At 39.2% G+C, this 20,895-nt stretch overlaps 1 protein-coding gene across 1 annotated transcript in view; it reads right to left on the bottom strand.

Annotated features, from left to right (window-relative positions):
• Positions 1–20,466, bottom strand: part of LOC309961165 (protein FAM13A-like) — a gene marked incomplete at its 5' end in the record, with an annotated part of 102,177 nt that extends 81,711 nt beyond the window's left edge. Inside the window, one exon of the mRNA XM_082838175.1 lies at positions 20,220–20,466. Coding sequence (XP_082694301.1) covers positions 20,220–20,466 — 247 coding nt within the window. The remainder of the gene's footprint in view (positions 1–20,219) is intronic.
• Between the last annotated feature and the right edge of the window lie 429 nt (positions 20,467–20,895).

Genomic DNA, 20,895 nt, shown 5'->3' with positions numbered 1-20,895 from the left:
GACTTAAGAACTAGTATTATAAAGCACCGAGCTGATCTCCCTGTGCTATGCGGCTGCTTCCCACTAGCTATCTACCTTACGTTTGGTAGTGTATATATGTCCATGCCTCTCTCGCGCTTTGTCACAGCTTACCCTTCCCCCTCCCCATATTCTCAAGTCCATTCTCTAGTAGGTCTGTGTCTTTATTCCTGTCTTACCCCTAGGTCCTTCATGACATTCTTTTTTCTTAGATTCCATATATACGTGTTAGCATACGGTATTTGTCTTTCTCTTTCTGACTTTCACTCTGCATGACAGACTCTAGGTCTATCCACCTCATTACAAATAGCTCAATTTTGTTTCTTTTTATGGCTGAGTAATATTCCATTGTATATATGTGCCACATCTTCTTTATCCATTCATCCGATGATGGACATTTAGGTTGTTTCCATCTCCTGGCTATTGTAAATAGAGCTGCAATGAACATTTTGGTATATGAGTCTTTTTGTATTACGGTTTTCTCAGGGTATATGCCCAGTAGTGGGACTGCGGGGTCATATGGTAGTTCTATTTGTAGGGGTGGGATAGGGAGGGTAGGAGGGTGGGAGGGAGGGAGACGCAAGAGGGAAGAGATATGGGAACATATGTATATGTATAACTGATTCACTTTGTTATAAAGCAGAAACTAACACACCATTGTAAAGCAGTTTTACTCCAATAAAGATGTAAAAAAAAAAAAAAGGAACTAGTATTATAACTAGCCAACATCTGCATAGTACTTTAAAATTTGCAAGGCCAAACCACTCAGCTAACGTCAAACAATACAAGTGGCATTATGATATATATCAATAGAATAGATAAAAGACAGCCTTAACTCAGACTTATCTAGTGAATACCTCACGTAATGAAGAAAACCAGCACAAGGCTCAAGCACAAGTCAGTGTACGAAATTAGATTTCTTTACCATTAGGCTCTGTACTGATTAAAATGGCATTACTAGGGTGGTTTTCTTAAGAAAAACAGATGCTGTCTACATTATCCAATGCTCATAAGCTAAAATTCACAGGTACTTAACTCTCACATAGTGTTTGAACAGCCGCTATTGTAAAATCCTATCCCATTTAAAATCAAGTATGCGGGGGGAGGCAAAGGAGAATGTCCATTTAAAGAGACGAACTGATCACATATTCTTCCCAAGACCCCACTAAAATGACGGTAAAATGATGTTTAAAAAGTATAAGCGCCCGCAAGCAAAAAAAGGACAGCGGAGAAGACAGAAGGGGATGAGATTTCAAAGCCATTTGGAAGTGAATGCAAGTGACTGAAAACAGACAGGCTGCAAGCGTGCCGCAGGCAGAAGTGCTGACGTTTAGGCTCTCCATAATGTCAGTGAATTCTTGGACATCTGAGATAGCTAAGGGCTAGAGCAAGGAACACAGTTGCAAATGTAAAGATTAGTGAGAATGTGCTGAGAACTAACGGGTCCATTAGCTTACTTTCCACCGCCCTCCCACTCCTGCCCTTGAGGAACTCAATGGTTGAAGAGAAAAAGATGTCCACACATTGACATGTGTGGGTCCCCAACGAAACAGCTAGATTTCCCTATATCCCCACTATCTAATCTTCCTGAAGTGAGGTACACCAGTAGACAAGCCCAGCGGCCCACATACAAAATGTTATTCCTAAATCACAGCAGCCAAAGATGCTCCTATGTTTGAGTAAAGAGATACAAAAAGAAATATAAGGGGGAGAAAACCAAACCAAAAACAAACAAGCACATACCACCAAAAGCCTTATTTGTATCTCAGAAAGAATAAGAGTAGAATGCTATAAAACAGAGTACTTTGAAACAGAGCATCAATATGTTGGCTATTAAAATCGAAAAGCTAAAATTCAAACAAACAAGGTTGGAAAATAAAGTTGACTAAATTTCACAGAGAACGGATTTAAAAGAAAATTATTAAACCTCTAAAGGCACAATAAAAGATAAGACAGGTACATTTCCAAGACCAAAAGACAATATTTTCCAGGTTGAAGGGATCTGCTGTGTGTCCAACACAATAGACGAGAAGGGACTGCAGGGAACAGCAGGTCCAGGAAGATTGGTGTGGGAGGCTCAGGGTGACACCTACTACTTGGGGAGAAGAAGCAAAAGAGCCAAAGAGGAATCGCCCCAGAAATAAAGAATTGATAAATTATTTGATGTTTTGAAAAAAATAGGTAATGGTGGATTTGTTGGAGCAATATGAAAAAAACTGCAGATATGTTTTCATTCACATAATTTTCTATAAACCTAAGACAAATATTAACATCAGGCAATGCACCTCACACAGGCACACACCCTCACACAGTCTTAACAAGGTAAAAATTAATTATGAATTCAGCTAAAATTATGATAGAACGATACTGGAGTAAGTAACAATGTAATAGCTAATTCCGCCTATTTCGTAAGTGGAGGCAATGAGACAATGTCTGAAAGTGAGAGATCAAGATAAAACATTATATTATCAAATGGAAGCAAATACCAAAAGAACAGCTAGGTAAGTGAAAACTGATTTGCTCTGGGAAAGAAAATTAAGGGCTGCCAAAGGGTGTGTAGGGGTTTTCTATAAAAATCTTTTAATTTTATTTGATTTTTTTAATAAAACCGTATGCATGTATTAGTTTGACAAAAATATTTCTTTAAATAAAGGAAAATATGTCAAAAGCAATAAGATGATGAATTTTATTGAGCGTAATAAAATCACTTAACAATGTGCCTCTTCAGTGTTTGATTAATAATGTTACTGACAAACTACCAAACCCAATTATATTAACCACCCATTCCCCCCACCTTCCTGAACACACACTCTATGCTCACTGCTGAAATCATGTAGCTGTTTTCCAAACACCTTTGCTCCTGTAATCCTTTCTTCCTAAAACGAACACCATCTGTGGGAATTCTACCAGCCCTCCAAAGCCCAGTTCGGGTACTAATTCCTTCTTCCGTAAACCCTCCTTATCATGTGACTTAGAAATGATTCCTCGCTGTCAACCCCACTTTATTCTGTGTATCCTGGCTCTCTATGTACATGTTCTAGTTCCCTACTAAAACTGTAAGCCCACTGTTGACAGGACAGTATCCTACTTTTCTATGTGATCAATAAAATACCAAACAATGCCTTCACCTCAATTTAATAATTGAAAAATTTCCAATCACTGATTTAATATAAAAAAAGTCCTGCACTATATATAACAGGCCATATTTGCAGGCTTATGCTTTCATTAAAATTATATAAAATATTTTAAAAAATAAAAATTGATAACTGGTAGCCATTCCAAAAATACTCCCAAATGAATTTCTGGAAGATATTGTCCATATTGTGTGATTTACCAGCTCAACCAACAATCAAAAGATCAAGTAGTTTCAATTAACTTGGGCAAGAGTTTTGAAATCTTCATTTAACTCCAAACTGGAACTCATTTTGTCCCTTTTCCTTCCTCCTCCTTAATCATTAGGCAGGTAGGTGCACTTACTCTTCTGTAATTTTTTTTTAAGAGACAGGGAAGTTAGGATACAGAAAGGATAAAGAAATCAATTTTAAGGTTAAAAGTGGAAAACTTGAGGGAAATCACACTAAATGGTTTGTCTTCGTATAACTAAGAAACTAAGGGGTGGAAGTGAGGGTTGAGGATAAACTGGGACATAAGCACAGGGAAGGAAGACTGCATTCGAACAATGGATGCCTGCGTCTCATCTCTAGAGATGATGACTTAATTGGCGTAGGATGTAATGATCTCTGGGATTTTTCAAAGCTTCCCAGATAATTCTTCTGGGCTTCCACAGTTGAGAAGCACTAACGTAACATTTATTAAACATATATGACTGACACTGTTTTAAGCGCTTTAATGGATAAACTTATCCACAACAAACTCAGGAAGTAAACACTACTATGAACAAACTACTACAACAGTTAGGGAAACTAAGTGTGGTGGTTTCACAACGTCCACAAAGTCTGACACTTCTTCCTTCAAAAGATGGTGCCTAATTCCTCTCCTCTTGAATATGGGCCAGATTAAGGACTCGCTCCTAATGAACACAATGTGGGGCAAATGATGCTATTTGACTTCTGGGGCTAGGTCATTGAAAAGATAGCTTCCATCTCTCTTGACGTGCTCACTCTGGGGGAAGCCAGCGACATGTTATGAGAACACTCAAGCGGCCATCAGGAGAGGCCCACAGAGAAAGGAACTGAGGCTTCTCTCCAAGAGCCAGCACTAAATTGAAAGCAACTCCCTGACAGACTCTGAACCAGTACTGCCTAACTAAACCACACCTGAATGCCTAGCCCACAGAAACCAGGACAGAAAATACACGTTTAGAGTAGCTTTAAGAAAATTGTTACGTAACAATAGATACCTAATATACTAAGGCACAGAAAGGTCAAGAGCCTGTCCATACCAAAGCAGCGGGCAGTGGGCAAACAGATTCGTAACTAGTCAGAACGGACCCAGAGCCTATGCTCTAAGCCACATGCTATAATTTCTTTCTTCAAAATGAAGATTATCCTATCCGTACCTCATCAGAGTTGATGCTGGGATCAAAAGAGGTTATATAAATAAAATATCTTCTAGGTATTATGCAGTGAGGAGTCACTAGCACCTATTATCACTAAAAGGGATAAATTCTTAAAGAGAATCAATATTAAAATACAAACAAAAATACAGAAAATTATCTATACAAAAAATGAAAACACACTCCAGTAACATTTTTTTCCACAGCTTATTGTTTGTTTTAAACTCATTCCTTACTCCTAGCTCTGCTAGTCATCTTTAAAGATTTCCAAGAAAAAAACATCAATTCTGTAGTCATGATTTCTATTCCACAGACCACCTAGTTAGCATCCACCGTAGGCATTTTACTAATTAAGTTTTAATCATACATATACCAAACTGTGATAAGTTTTAAAAAGTAGTGTTATGGACTGAATTTAGTCCCTACAAAATTCACAGGCTGAAGCCCTAACCCCCAACGTGACTGTATGTAGAGGCAGGGCTTTTACAAAGGTAATTAAGGTTGCGTGAGGTCATATAGCTGAAGCTCTAATCCAAAAGAACTGATGTCCTTACAAGAAGGGGAAGAGGCAGGAGAGCACACACACAGGAAAGGCCATGGGAGGCAGCAGTGAGAAGGTACCCTTGCAAGCTCAGGAGAGCTCCAAAAATTACCCTGGCCAGCACCTTGATGTTGGGCTTCCAGTCTCCAGAACGGTGAGAAAATACATTTCTGTTGGTTAAGTCTCCCAGTCTGTGGTATTCTTTTATGGCGGCCTGAGCTGACTTATATGCACAGTGTGATGGAAAAAGCTTGGGCTTCGGAGTGAGGCAGGTCCTAGCTCTGCAGATTCTAGCTGCTTTTGCTCTTTGGTAAGTAACTTACCCTCCCCAAACTTCACTTTTCTTATCTATGAAATATTTGTAGGAGTAGCTGTAATGGGGTTTGGAAGGCACACATATGTAAAGCCTCTAGGCAAAATCTTGGCACAGAAAAGGTACTTAAGTCATGATGAAAAGTACATAAAATCCCCTTGCTCTCATCAGTTTACAGCTACACTACTGTCCACACATAAGTGATGCTCAGGGTTCTAAGTATGAACACGATTAAGTCTACAAAGATGACTAGAAAGTTCACATCTCCAGCCTGATACCCCTCTCCCAAGCACTAATGTTCATTTTATTCATTTAAAATGAGCTCCTCGGGCTTCCCAGGTGGCGCAGTGGTTGAGAGTCCGCCTGCCGATGCAGGGGACGCGGGTTCGTGCCCCAGTCCGGGAAGATCCCACATGCCGCGGAGCGGCTGGGCCCGTGAGCCATGGCCACTGAGCCTGCGCGTCCAGAGCCTGTGCTCCGCAACGGGAGAGGCCGCGACAGCGAGAGGCCCGCGTACCGCAAAAAAATAATAATAAATAAAATAAAATAAAATAAAATGAGCTCCTCATCATGGCCCCATAATCTTCCTTTCTTGACTTCCATTACTGTTATTAATAGACCAATTACCAAGACGCCACATCAGGATCTCTCCTCTTTCTTCAATAACAACAGCTGGATCTCTGAGATAGGAGACAGACAATAAAGTCCCCACAAAGAGATCATCAGATCCTACCAAGCATCTGAGCCTTTGGGCTAAGTCCCAAATTCACCTGAAGGTAATAGCATCTGAGCCTTTGGGCTAAGTCCCAAGTTCACCTGAAGGTAGAGAAGGAGAATTAGTCAGCCACAGAAGGTTCCTAGAAAGTTGAAGACTGAGCTTCTTCATTTCAGGACAAAAGATCAAGTCTAACAGACTGAAGCATTTTATAAAATGTTAAGATCCACCGTAGGTAGAGATAGAAAAGATTTGAATTACTGAAGACAAAACAACGTTAGCTGCTTTAAGCCTTGTCAAAGCACAGGAGCTGGCAGGGAGCTCCCCACAGTGCTATGTCAACCTTGCCTCAGAAATTTCCTTCCCAATTTAATTGTTTCCATTCACAAAAGTTTAATAAATGCCCTCCGCTGCTGTGGCCTTCCCAGGGCCCATTTCTGTGGGCTTCACCAAAGTTATGGCCACCAGAGTCAGGCCACCACGCTACTCGTCCCACAGTTTTTCACTCCTTTCTTATGCTCACCCTCTAATTATCAGCTATCATGTTTCTGCCCATGTTTTCTCTCTCATATTTCTGTCTCTGGCAACCTTCCTTTAAAATTCCAATACCAGTTTCTGTTTGGGATGATGAGAAAGTTCTGGTAATGGGTGGTAGTGATAGCTGTACAACATTGGGAATGCACTTAATGTCACTGAATCGTACACTTTAAAATGGTTAAAATGATCAATTTTACATTATGTATATTTACCCCAGCTTTAAAAAAATATTCCATTGCCTATTACTACTTATCAGATACAGGTCGTTAGGGTCAAGATTTCTGCCAGTACTCTAGATAGTCCCCCTGCACCCAGCATCTCCCCACCCAACCATCTTACGCAGCACAGCCTGAAATACTGCTTCCATCACATGACTTCTTTCTTCAAGTATTTACTACTTACAGATAGATATTAGCTCCTTTAGCCTAACGTTCAAGACCCTCTACCACCCAGTCTCAACCTACTTTTAAAATTATATATTTGGCAAATTTCCTTTAGCTATGGACAACTGTGTCAGACATTCCTGTCTTACACTGACAGTGTTTTTACTCACGCCCTTTCCTCCTCTCCATTGAAATTAATTTTACATACCCCAGTTTTACGTTTTTCACCGAGCATTCTCTGAGTACCATAAGCCAGACTGGCTCCCTCCGCTCCTCGTGGACACCAGCTGAACGCACTTGCCCATCTGAAGGGCCACAGAAGGTGTACAACATACATTCTACCTCCTCAATTAAACAGCACACTCCTCGAAGTCAAGAAGTCTAATCTTTTATTTCTTGGGACCATCCAGTGCACAAGTAGATGGTATTAAATAAATATTGATGGATTGATCCAACTCAAACAACAACAAGAATATTCCACGATGAGGCAGAAATACTTGTGTTTACATTATAGAAGATTTTTCAATAGAGAGCATTCAAATACTGTAAAGGGGTTTCTAGTTAATTCTAAATTAAATGAACCCTATCCTAAAATCATTTTATTGCTTGCCATTCATATTTATTCCCCAAACACATCTGAAATTACTAAAATAAAAAATAGATATGTTACTGGCCCACCAAGGTAAGGATAAAATAATATCAGAAGTCATGGAATATAGCCAAACTGAGACAATTATACTGGAAACCTAAATTAAGGAAGGCAAGTTGGTACAATCAGAGATAGGTTTAACATGACAACAGAAAAGGACAATCACTGAAGATCCTTTGAGTCTCTCTCTTAAGATGAATTGTCTAAAGCAGGCATCTGACAGAAGCAAAAGGCTCTGGCAGAAATCAACTCTATATAGAACTTTTTGATAAACACGTGGTATGCAGATGTATTGGTCTGCTAACTAAAAATATATACAGTCTCAGAGCTTTAGACACTAGACAAAGTCTAAAGTTGATAATTATCTAAAGCTGATAATTTTTTATAAAAAGGAAAGAATCTAAATGTCCATGCACACAAGGGGCCACTGTTGATCTATAAGATCAAAGGGTGGTCTAGAGCACGGGTATGCTCACAGGCGGCAGCCATGCTGTCCCTGGGGGCTGTGGTTTAGCTTAAATGTCTAAAAATATATTAAGTTGGGGCTCCAGAATTCCATCCTCTAAAGTATGGAAGAGATGAGCTTGAGCTGAAAAATTTTAAGTTATATTCAATTACAAATAGCTTGCCCTTTATACAGGATACAATTCGAAGGCCCACAACATTTTAAAAAAAAAAGAAATCTGGCATTGATTTGTGACAGACTATCAAAAAAACTAATCTGGTGTCATAAGGATTGAAATATAAAACTAGTGTAGTCTTTACTAGGGAAACTGTATCAAAAAATTTTGTTATATATTATTGTCTAACAGAAAAGAGATGAGAATATTATAACAGGCCAAGTGTAATATCTCCTTAGTGAGTCTGCAAAGAGCCTTCAACCTCTGGCTTTGGAGTGACCAGTTGCAGTGGGTACCCTCTACTGTGAGAGTACTGTGTGCAGGGTGAACCAGCAGAAGCACAGGAGCCCTACTTGCATATTTTCTACCTGGACTATTAAAGAGAGAAGTTTATTTTATAAAGGCTATACTGTCTGGCACCTAAGACATACTTTATTCCCTCTACTTAGCAGCTGACCTAACTTGTAAGTACTTCATTAGTACTTCCTTATTCGAAGTTCTCAGATCTAACCTCAGAGGTTTTCAAGCAATGAGAGAATACTACCAATAAAGCAAAAATTAGTGTTTCTGCCCCATTCAGAATTTGTTATTTGTGCACAATCACACAACCCCCAAGGCTGACTAAATAAGCAGTCTTACTTCTATTAGAATGATACCCCTTGCTTTTTCTGATGCGTATCAACTTTTTTAGCCACCAAGAAAACATGTCATGAATGACAATTTACAAAGAAAACTTGAATTATAACACATTACTATAATGTAAAAATTAACAAAAAAAATAAGAGTGCATTCTCGTTATCAAATGAAAGCTATTCTAGGAAATGTGATACACTTTTAAAATTCACAAGTATTCACAAGTAGAAGTAGTACAGTAAGATAATAGTATGATTATAGTATTATAAGTTATAATAATATACAATTATAGTATTATAAATTATAAGATATAATTTTAAGAGTAACAAAGATTCTTTGTAATACTAAATATTTTGTATTAGGCACACAATATTGTAAATCTTCAACTTGCTTTTGTAGCAATTACTTTAAAATGTAGCTTACTGATAAAAAACTTAAAAGCACTGAAGAAAACCATAACAGACAAATAGTTCTGCAACTTTTGCTTTCATATTTTATTCCTGTTTTTCAATAGAATACAATATGGCCTTCTCACTTACTCATTCTTTAGCATACTACATGTGAATAGTTATACCACTGCTTTAAAGGAATGTGGCTTTAAGTAACATCCTTCTTAATCTGGTATCTAACACTCTTATAAATACATTTTTCCCATTTTCACCCTAACTTGTCAAAAACAGGGAAAGAAATGGCTTTTCAAAGCTAAATCATTTTTCTTCCTATATTTAGGGGGGAGAACTCAATAATGATTATGTCTAAAATTAGTACCTTTAAAAATGAAGATTCTTCATTTAAAACCACTTTATAATACAATCAATGTCATACACCACATTAACAAATTGAATAAAAATCATATGATCATCTCAATAGATGCAGAAAAACCTTTTGACAAAATTCAACATCCATTTATGATAAAAATTCTCCACAAAGTGGATATAGAGGAAATGAATCTCAACATAATGAAGACTGCATACAAAAAGCCCATAACTAACATCACACTCAGTGAAAAGCTGAAAGCATTTCCTCTAAGATCAGGAACAGGACAAAGATGCACACTTTTACAACTTTTATTCAGCGCAGTATTGGAAGTCCTAGTCACAGCAATCAGTCAAGAAAAAGAAACAAAAAGAATCCAAATTGGAAAGGAAAAAGTAAAGCTGTCACTATTTGCAGATGACCTGATACTAAAAATCCTAAATATGCCACCAAAGACTACTAGAGTTCATCAACGAATTTGGTAAAGTTTCAGGACACAAAATTGATATACAGAAACCTGTTGCATTTCTGTACACTAACAACAATCAGAAAGAGAAGTTAACAACCCCATTTACCAATGCTTCAAAAAAATATATATATCTAGGACTAAATCTAACTAAGGAGGTAAAAGACCTGTACTTCGAAAACTGTAAGACAGGGATGAAAGAAGTTGAAGATGACACAAACAGATGAAAAGATATACAGTGTTCATGGATTGGCAGAATTAACATTGTTAAAATGACTATACTACCCAAAGCAATCTAAAGATTCAAAGCAATCCCTATTAAAATACCAATGGGTGTTTTCACAGAACTAGAAGACTTCTAAATTGTATGGAAAAACAAAATATCCTGAATAGCCAAAGCAATCTTGAGAAAGAAGAATAGAGTTGGAGGTATCACACTCCCTGATGTCGGACTATACTACAAAGCTATAGTCATCAAAATAGTATGGTACTGGCACAAAAAGAGACATATAGATCAATGGAACAGAATAGAGAGCCCAGAAACAAACCCACATACTTATTATCAATTAATATGACAAAAGAGGCAAGGGGAAAGGACAGTATAATGGGGAAAGGACAGTTTCTTCAAGAAGTGGTGCTGGGAAAATTAGACAGCTATATGTAAAAGAATGAAATGAGACCATTTTCTCACACCATATAAAAAATAAACTCAAACTGATTAAAGACCTAAATGTAAGACCAAAACCATAAAACTCCTAGAAGAAAACACAGGCAAAACATGAACATAAATTGCAGCAGTATTGTTTTGATCTGTCTCCTAAAGCAAAGGAAACAAAAGCAAAAATAAACAACTGGGACCTAATTAAACTTAAAAGCTTCAGCACAGCAAAGGAAACCATTGACAAAATGAAAAGACAACCTATTAAATGGGACAAAATATTTGCAAAAGATATGACCAATAAGGGACTAATATCCAAAATATATAAATAGTTCATATAATTCAACATCAAAAAAACAAACCAATTAAAAAATGGCTCAAAGACCTGAATAGACATTTTTCCAAAGACATACACATCGCCAAACAGGCATATGAAAAGATACTCAACATCGCTAATCATTAGAGAAGTGCAAATCAAAACCGCAACAAGCTATCACCTCATACCCGTCAGAATGGCCATTATCAAAAAGAACACAAATAACATAGGTTGGTGAGGATGTGGAGAAAAGGGAACCCTTGTACAATGTTGGGGGAATGTAAATTAGTGCAGCCACTATGGAAAACAGTATGGAGGGTTCCCAAAAAACTAAAAATAGAACTACCATATGATCCAGCAATTCCACTCCTGGGTATATATCCAAAGAAAATGAAAACACTAATTTGAAAAGATATATGCACCCCAATGTTCATAGTGGCATTATTTACAATAGCCAAAATATGGAAGCAAACTAAGTGTCCATCAATAGATGAATGGATTAGAAAATGTGGTATATATATTTAATATATACACATATACAATGGAATAGTACTCAGCCATAAAATAAGAATGAAATTTTGCCTTGACAGCAACATGGATGGACCTAGAGGGTATTATGCTTAGCGAAATAAGTCAGACAGAGAAAGACAAACACTGTCTTATCACTTAAACGTGAAATCTAAAATAATAAAACAAATGAATACACATAACAAAACAGAAACGGACTCACAGATATAGAGAACATACTAGTGGTTACCAGTAAGGAAAAGGAAGAGGGAAGGGGCAAGATAGGTTGGGGTAGAGGATTAAGAGGTACAAACTACTATTTATCAAATAAATAAGCTACAAGGATATATTGTACAGCACAGGGAATATAGCCAATATTTTATGATAACTTTAAATGGAGTATAACATATAAACATTTTGAATCACTATGTTGTACACCTGAAACTAATATAATATTGCAAATGAACTAGACTGCAGTGAAAAAAAGATGCTTAAGAACATTTAAAAAATCAATTTTAACCTCAGCTATGTAAAACAACTACTGTTTTAGGACTCAGTCTCGCTTATAAGAAAAGGAAAGCCCACCAGTGACTTTTCGGTCTCAAAGGTCACTAACCAAACACAATTTAATTAATTAATATTTCCTACATAGAATTTAATGCCTCAGTCTTAGTATCAATACTTCCATGGCAGTCACTAACCAGTCAGAAAAGAATTTCTTTGGTCCCAAAGCATCAGGGCTTTCCAATACCAATAGTCTTAGAAATTACATTTAATATAATGGTATTTCATCATCAGTTTAGCATTATCTTAGGGTAGAAGATGAACATCTAGAGTGAAATAGCAAGATGATGGTTATGGAGAGACCACAAATATTTAACATCCTATTTTAACATTTAGAATTTAAATATTTCATATTTAAAACCTTAGTGTTAGCTGAAAAATAAAATTGCTTTCATTCCTAGAAGGATTCAGTGTACTGACCCTGAAAGAGCTGAATGAACCGAGGCTGCAGTGCCGAGGTGATCACGCCCTCCGGCAGCTCCCTCAGGAAGAGCTTTAACAGGCTGGCCGCCGCGCAGACGTCGCCGTCCCTCCCCAGCTCCACGGGCACCCCACTCTCAAACTTCCATCGAAGCTGTTCTACCACCCTGACGTTGCCATTCACCCGAAAAAGGCCTTCCTGGGTGAGTCCTGGAACAGCAAAGTACATGCACAGAAAATAACAGAGGTCTCTCACAAACAGGTAGAAACTCTAAAGAACAGTGACGTAAATAAATCTCAGTATAGAATTTTCTGAGTAATTATCAAGCACTGGAAGACTTTCACGTCCTACAAAAATGTTTCCTTAGAACAATACATCTTCCCATCTATTACACACCAACTACAAAGATCCTAAGTGGTTATAAAAGCTGACGTCTAAAACTAAGGTTAGGACACATACAAACACAGAACACGTACTACTCTATAAAGAAATTTCATTCGTATAATTTTCTACAGTGTATAACAGAAACGTACCCTGGGCTCCGAAAGCAGCTTAGCATTTTGAGAACAACTATTTAAGAAAAAACTAACATGTACGTAAAAAATGTTAACTATATGTGATTACCTTTGTAATAATTTGATAAAGAACTATTACTTCCTTAGTAATTAATAAATTCAAATTATAAGACTCAGAGACTGTAAAGTAGCGGAAGACGAGATCCTTGCCTTTAGCCAATTGATCTGTGATTATTAGTGTTGGCTGGGGTCAGCAGAGAAGGCTTCACGGAGGAGCCATGGCTCTGCCGCATAATCTCTGGCTAAAGCACAGGCATGACTGGGGGACCGAGGCTGATGTACCGCGAAGCTAATGAAATTTAAGCTTCAGGGCCTCTCATTTATTGGGGCCCTTTCCAATGCTCTGTCCCTAATTCTATACTCTTAATTTTGTGTTCTTTTTCTTAAGGAGGGCCCCAGAAGGACTAACCATCAGACCCACAAAAACTTGATCTACCCCTGACAAAGAGAAACAAATGTATGAACTGAGAAGCAGAGAGAGGGGCGTGTAAAGAAAGGCAGGCAGATGAAAATATGGGGTGTTTAGGTCAAAGAGTGATAGGGTACTAAAATGGAAGAAATGCTAAGTAGAGGGTCATGAATGTCAAGGGAAAGAGTGAAGACTTTATCATTATTTATCACTGGGGCATTAAATGTGTGTGAGTCGGGGGCAGGCAGGGGAGAGACACAACATAATCGTGGTTTAAGGAAGACCTAGTTAGCAAAGAAGCAGAGAATGGAGAAGGCAGAGAGCTTGCCTTAGGGGGACTACAGTCAACTGTAAGACAGATTATGGTGGAAAGGAAGTGAAAAGGAGAGAATGAAGATGATTTGGTAACTTAGTACAAAAAGAAAATAGGGAAGACGAAGGGTTGAAACATAACTTTAAGGTTTGAAAACTAGAAATCCAGGAGAAGGCATGGTAAAGGATAAGGTGAACTGAGGGGGAAGGGCGGCAGCTGCTTTAAGGTAGAGGATAATGATTTCCAGCTCAGTGTGCTGGATTCAGAGACAGAGCACCAGGAAAGCAGTGAGTCAGACCACGGAGCGATGCTCAAGGTGTAAGACACATTCTAAGAAAAGAGTGACCTGGGCTTCCCTGGTGGCGCAGTGGTTGAGAGTCCACCTGCCGATGCAAGGGACGCGGGTTCGTGCCCCGGTCCGGGAAGATCCCACATGCCGCGGAGCGGCTGGGTCCGTGAGCCATGGCCACTGAGCCTGCATGTCCGGAGCCTGTGCTCCGCAGTGAGAGAGGCCACAACAACAGTAAGAGGCCTGCGTATCGCAAAAAAAAAAACCCAAAAAACAAAAAAAAAAATTGACATGAATTTTAGCTCCAATTTTGACAAAAATCTGTGAAACCAGAGATGCTATTCAAAATAGTTAACAACCAGTATGGCCAGAGCACCATGTAATCAGAGAAGACACCAGTCAGTTTGTGTGCTAGGCAGCTTCTCAATGGCCCCAGTGATCCCCACCTCTTGGTAACCATATCATGTATAATCCTCTCCCCACTTGAGTGCGGTCTGGACCTAGTGACTTGCTTCTAACCAAGAGAACGTGATTAGGTTCCAAACTCACTTCTGAGATCGGGTTATAAAAGACTGTGATGCCTACTTTGTTTCCTTGTGTTCTCTCTCTCTCTCTCTGGCTCTTCTTGCTTTGCTCACTGTGATGAATCAGCTACTATTTTGTGAGCTCCCTTATAAAAAGGTCCACGTGGCAAGGAACTGAGGGCAGTTTCTGGACAACAGCCAATGAGTAACCGAGACCCTCAGGTCAACAGCCCGCAAGGATCTGAATCCTGCCAACAAGCACATGAATGAGCTTGGAAGTGAACCTTTCCCCAGTCACGTCCTGGTATGACTGCAGCCTTAAAGAGTCCCTAAAGACAAAAGACATAACTAAGCTGTGCTCAGACTTCTGAACCACAGAAACTGTGAGACAATAAACACTGCTTTAATCTACTATGTTTTGGGGTCATCCGTTTTGTAGCAAGAGATAACTAATGTGATATGCCATTCCCTTTAATACTGCAGAATATCGGTTACTGTCAAGAGACTTCACCTCAGTCGTTTTTAAAGCTTTCAAGTTCTGTTTCCTCTACTCTACAAAGCTTCATCTGTAACTTCAGAGACATATACTGGCATCAAGCAGACAGCACCCAATAAAAGAGAATCCCATTCCTGGTCAAGGCCCAGATCCTGAAGATACAGAATTTTACGACATAGTCCTGTATCTTACCCAGCTCCAGAGCCTGTTTTGGGACCAGCAGATGCCGCTGGATCTGATTTCACAGTGTTTTCCTAGCTTTGACCTGAGGTTCCCTCTTCCAACAAGGTTTTTTAACCTTTTCCTCAAATAAATATACTTCCAGTTATTCAAAAAGAGTTACCCATCTCCAAGAACTGGCTTTGGTCTTGAAGTTCCTGATCCCCCCAGACCTTACTAGAGGAAAGAGAAGCTATAAATGGAAGTCATTAAAGTCAGTGCTTCTCGACCATTTTTTCTGCCCTCGTGGCCATTTATTTGCACAACTCTCTTCCCTCAGGAACATCTCTCACCCAAAGAACTCTTAGGGGCTTCCCTGGTGGCGCAGTGGTTGAGAGTCCGCCTGCCGATGCAGGGGACACGGGTTCGTGCCCCGGTCCGGGAAGATCCCACGTGCCGCGGAGCGGCTGGGCCCGTGAGCCATGGCCGCTGAGCCTGCGCGCCCGGAGCCTGTGCTCCACAACGGGAGAGGCCACAACAGTGAGAGGCACGCATACCACGGAAAAAAAAAAAAAAAAAAAAAGAACTCTTAGGGTACTTAGTGATTTTTCAATCCGGAGAAGTTTACTTCTGGACATGGCTATATTACACTCTGGCAAAAAGAATCCACATAGCTTTTAAAAGTCCCTTACGAACTTATAATTATACAATACCCATGTGAGGTTTACCAGATTATATAATCTCTAATCTTTCCTACTCTAAATTCTTAGGAAATGATTATAACAGAAACGTTAGAGGGAGGAGATGTTTAGAAAGCTTTATGGAGTTACTGCCATACATTTAAGATTCTGTCATATTTGATTTCATGAGATATGGGTTCATCATCACGAAACAGCAACTTATAAATGGTTTAGTGATACCAAAAAATAATATATAACACTGACAACTACTTTCTTGTACAACTGAAGTATTTATTTCAAAGTCTGATGAGCACATCTATGAATGTATGAATACATCAACAAAAATGAAATATGCCAGAGGTCAGAATTTGTCTTATTGGCACACTGGCCCTGACAGTCATGTGAAAATATGTAAGCATATTCTGACATCTAGTGGTAAGTGGAGAAACCTACACTATTTAAATATCCCACAGCATCTTAATGGTAAAGTAGAAGGAACCCAGTAACACTGTCATCAAGATTAGTTATTTTAAAATAGTACAAAGATGATACGCCTCAGGCTTCCCTGGTGGCGCAGTGGTTGAGAGTCCGCCTGCCGATGCAGGGGACGCGGGTTCGTGCCCCGGTCCGGGAAGATCCCACATGCCGCGGAGCGGCTGGGTCCGTGAGCCATGGCCGCTGAGCCTGCGAGTCCGGAGCCTGTGCTCCGCAACGGGAGAGGCCACAGCAGTGAGAGGCCCGCGTACAGCAAAAAAAAAAAAAAAAAAAAAAAAAGATGATATGCCTCGTAACTTATAAGATTTTCCCTTGAATGTTAAAAATGTGTACTTTTTTCTTTTTTTTCTTTAAAGAAAAAAGGCCAAAGTCTATTGAACAGGCCTTAATATAGGCCTTTATAAATGCTTTCTGTCCTAAAATTCCTTTATAATAATAAAAGGTTTCCCTCATGTCGAGTTGTTATATATCTACATTTACATTAAACAACAAAGTATGACCACAGTATCTACCTACGGTTAATTATACAACCAATCACCTCATATCCCATACCTGACAGAGTGCCTACTGTATCACAGGTCCACAACAAATATCTGACTTAAACAGTTAAATAAAACTAACTGAAGTATCTTGCTCTCAAACTTACACAGGCTCTTTGGTTTATTAACATGATATCAATAGTTTCAAATACAGAAAGGGGCTTCTGGTTGTCCATGGAGTAATTAACTATATAGCCTTTCAAATTACAGGGCAGGTCTCCTACCCTAGTTTGCCCCATCAAGATTCTGATTCAGGGGCTTCCCTGGTGGCGAAGTGGTTAAGAATCCGCCTGCCAGTGCAGCGGACACGGGTTCGAGCCCTGCTCCGGGAAGATTCCCACATGCCGTGGAGGAACTAAGCCCGTGCGCCACAACTACTGAGCCTGTGCTCTAGAGCCTGCGAGCCACAACTACTGAGCCCATGCGCTACAATACAACTACGGAGCCCACATGCCTAGAGCCCGTGCTCCGTGACAAGAGAAGCCACTGCAGTGAGAAGCCCGCGCACCGCAACGAAGAGTAGCCCCTGCTCGCCGCAACTAGAGAAAGCCCACACACAACAACAAAGACCCAACGCAGCCGAAAATAAATAAATAAATAAAGTTTCAAAAAAGGTCCTGATTCAGTAGATCTGAGGTACTGCCAATTGCATGGGTATTCTGAAAAGATTCCGCTAGTGACCATTTCACATCCCTGGTTAAGAATGACTGACTGAGCCCACTAAGACATTTAGTTTTGCATAACCTGAACACACCCTATTAAAGTACACCTAAGGGTATGCCAAGGAGAGGCAGAAGAAAAGCAATCTCTAATTCAAATTTTTTCCAGATTTTCATACATTGATGGTGTGACTATAAAAAACTGGTTTATTTTAACTTCTGGGGTTGACTGTAAATGCACATTATCTTTTGACCCAGCAGTCCACTTCGAAAGGTTAGTCTACGGACACATCACAGTACTTGATACGTGTTAAAGGTCAGTCACTGAATCATTGTTTGTAGACATCAAAAGACTGGAAACAATTCAATGCTGATCAGGATGTAACTGGTTAAAGCAGTGACACATACAAACAAAAAGTGGAATAGCATGCAGGGCAAAAAAAGAATTAAATGAGGAAAGCTCTTTATGTAAAATGGAACAGTCTCCAAAATATACTGTAGAGTGATTTGTTTTGGCCGTGCTGTGCAGCATGTGGGATCTTAGTTACCCGACCAGGGATCGAACCCATGCCCCCTAAAAAGTAGAATTGCAGAGTCTTAACCCCTGGACCGCCAGGGAGGTCCCGAGTGTTTTTTTCTGTTTTTTTTTTAAGAGGATTCACAAATGGTGTACACTGTGTGCTATGTTAAAAGAGGGAAAAAATACACATATCTGCTTATATATTCAAATATCTTTGTAAGAACATAGCAAAAAATAGTATAGTACTATTGTTTCTGGGAGGGGAAATGAATGGTCAGGGGACAGGGTTTGGAGGGAGAGACTTTTCACTATATACCCTTCTGAACTTTGAACCACATAAATATATTAATATGCAATACTTTTAAAAAGATTAAAACTGAAAATGATTTTACATAAGAGTAACCTGAAAAGGCTATTATTCAATCATTGTTGCATAAAAGGTCAGAATACTAATGATGCTAAAACCAAAATATTACTTTAGGTGGTCACACTCCGGCACCCAAATGAGTAATACTGAACAACCCTATTTAAGATATTAAATGCATTACCTAGAGATCCGTTTGTAGCTAAGTCAGTAGGATACAGTTTTACTCAATACTGAGTGTGTAAATGAGTCCTGTCAAAGCTCTATCTCAGCAACATCTGGCTTCCGGATCTTCTAGGCCAAGGGCCCATCTTCCTGCCATGCTGCATATAACACCTTTGTATTTAACCTGTTTAAAGTATTTGGACAAACTCAGAGCTGTTCGCTAAGAATCTCACCCTGCTGCAGCTATCTTCCTCCAAAAACAAGGAGACAACGCCTACGGGTTAAGAATGCAAACCTGGCTCTTCAGTTTTCAGAACAAAATACCATTTTGTCATCTACATACCAAGTAACCTGAAAAAACAGCTGTTTTTCAACTAACACAAAACACCTGACAACCTTCTGAGGTCTGAACTGTCTTGCCATATGGTCCCTGTCACAAGCAGACACATGTTCCTACAGAAGAAAGGCGGTACCATGCCTCTCAGGCATTTCCCACGCAGCCACCTTCTCAGCAGGAAGAACGGACTCGGAATCACGGCAAGATTGAGGGGCGGAAGCAAACTGCAAAGTACAGAACTTCTTCCAGGTCTCAAGTTTTACGTTTAAAAATGCCCGCAAATGTTATATTCTACTCTGCAGTGAGTCTTGTTTTAGTATAGAAATGGTGTTTCAGCATAGAAAATGAAAATTCCAACCTCTTCCCCCTGAATACCTTCTTCACAAATCTCTTAAAGTTTATTGATATTTATTATATAGTTTGGAGTTCTCCCACGATACTGCCCTAGTTAGATAAGCCTCATTGTCTCAAACTATCCAGGTTTCTAAGTTCTATTTTAAATAAAATAATTTAAAAAGCTATAAAACATAATAGTTCTCAGCAACTAAGAGAGATATAATTCATCTTTTTATCGTGCAATGTACTGTGGCACTCTGCAATTATTTGACACAATTGATTGTATCATTCCAAAAGTTAATGTCTCCCCCAACACCATACTAGGTTATATATCATATTTTTTTTTTTTGGTATTCTCACTGAGTTTTGAAGGCAATTAAGGCATTCAGTAAGTTCATGACTGACCTCAAGCTGAAAGAGATACTCAAAAAGTATTCTGTGACATTAAAAATTATTGACTCTCAGTGGGAATTTAATGCATCAAAAGAACTCACTGTTAATATTAAAACAGTGTATTTTAGCACTTCAAACTAGGAATCATTCCAAACTAGAAACCTCAAGAATTAAAGTGATTTCTCGATGGTACGTTGAATTAAGTATTTTCAAAATAATGTTAAGCAGTCATAATGCCCTTGACATCCTTTTATAAGGACAAAGTGTACTATGCCGTAATTCAGTATTCTAATTAAGGTGCTTTAGGGACTAATTCACACAAAGCAACAGAATTACAACTCAACTGGACTTACCATGCATGGTCAAGTACTCCACTAGGCGCCCCACGACAGCTGGAACGCCGTTCTCCGTCAGCCCCTGCTGGTGGAGGTCTTGGAGACTGACTCCAAATAACTTTGTGTAGGTGGAATTCCTCTGCTCGTTGAGTGGCACTGTCACAATCTTTTTCATGTCTTCTTTCAGCCGAACTGCTGAGTTACTTTGCTTGAAATAGCAGAAGAAAAAAGAGCAGTCAGTCATGTTTACCACAGGAGGCTGCATGGTCGCTACAGAATCGCCTGAATCAGAGGGTACGCGTTCGGAGGCTGTAGAGTAGTGGTCTTCACTTATTTTTACTTCAGCTCAAACCCAAATCCCTAACATCTCTCACGTGCTGCTCAGTGTTAGGAATGGTGCACACTGATACAACGGTTAAAAGGAGTGAAAAACAACGAGGAACATAAAGCCACAACTTCAGCGTAGCTAAGAGAGGGAGCAATACACTGCAGTATCTAAGATATATTACTACAGTAACCAGGGTGTGACTCACAAGTGCCTCGTTAACAGGAAAATAAGACACTTATCAGAACGCCGAAACCCCATGCAGATCCTGAAATAGTAAGAGGTTACCGAAGACGAAAATTTATCTCAATGTCATCTTAAGGGAGCTTTAATTTGAAGGATTAGAAAAAAAATATGTATGTGTAGAAT

Source organism: Leucopleurus acutus (genome assembly GCF_964270905.1).
Source record: "Leucopleurus acutus genome assembly, chromosome: 4".
In the NCBI taxonomy this organism is placed as follows: domain Eukaryota; kingdom Metazoa; phylum Chordata; class Mammalia; order Artiodactyla; family Delphinidae; genus Leucopleurus; species Leucopleurus acutus.
This window is presented reverse-complemented; position numbering and strand designations above follow the sequence as displayed.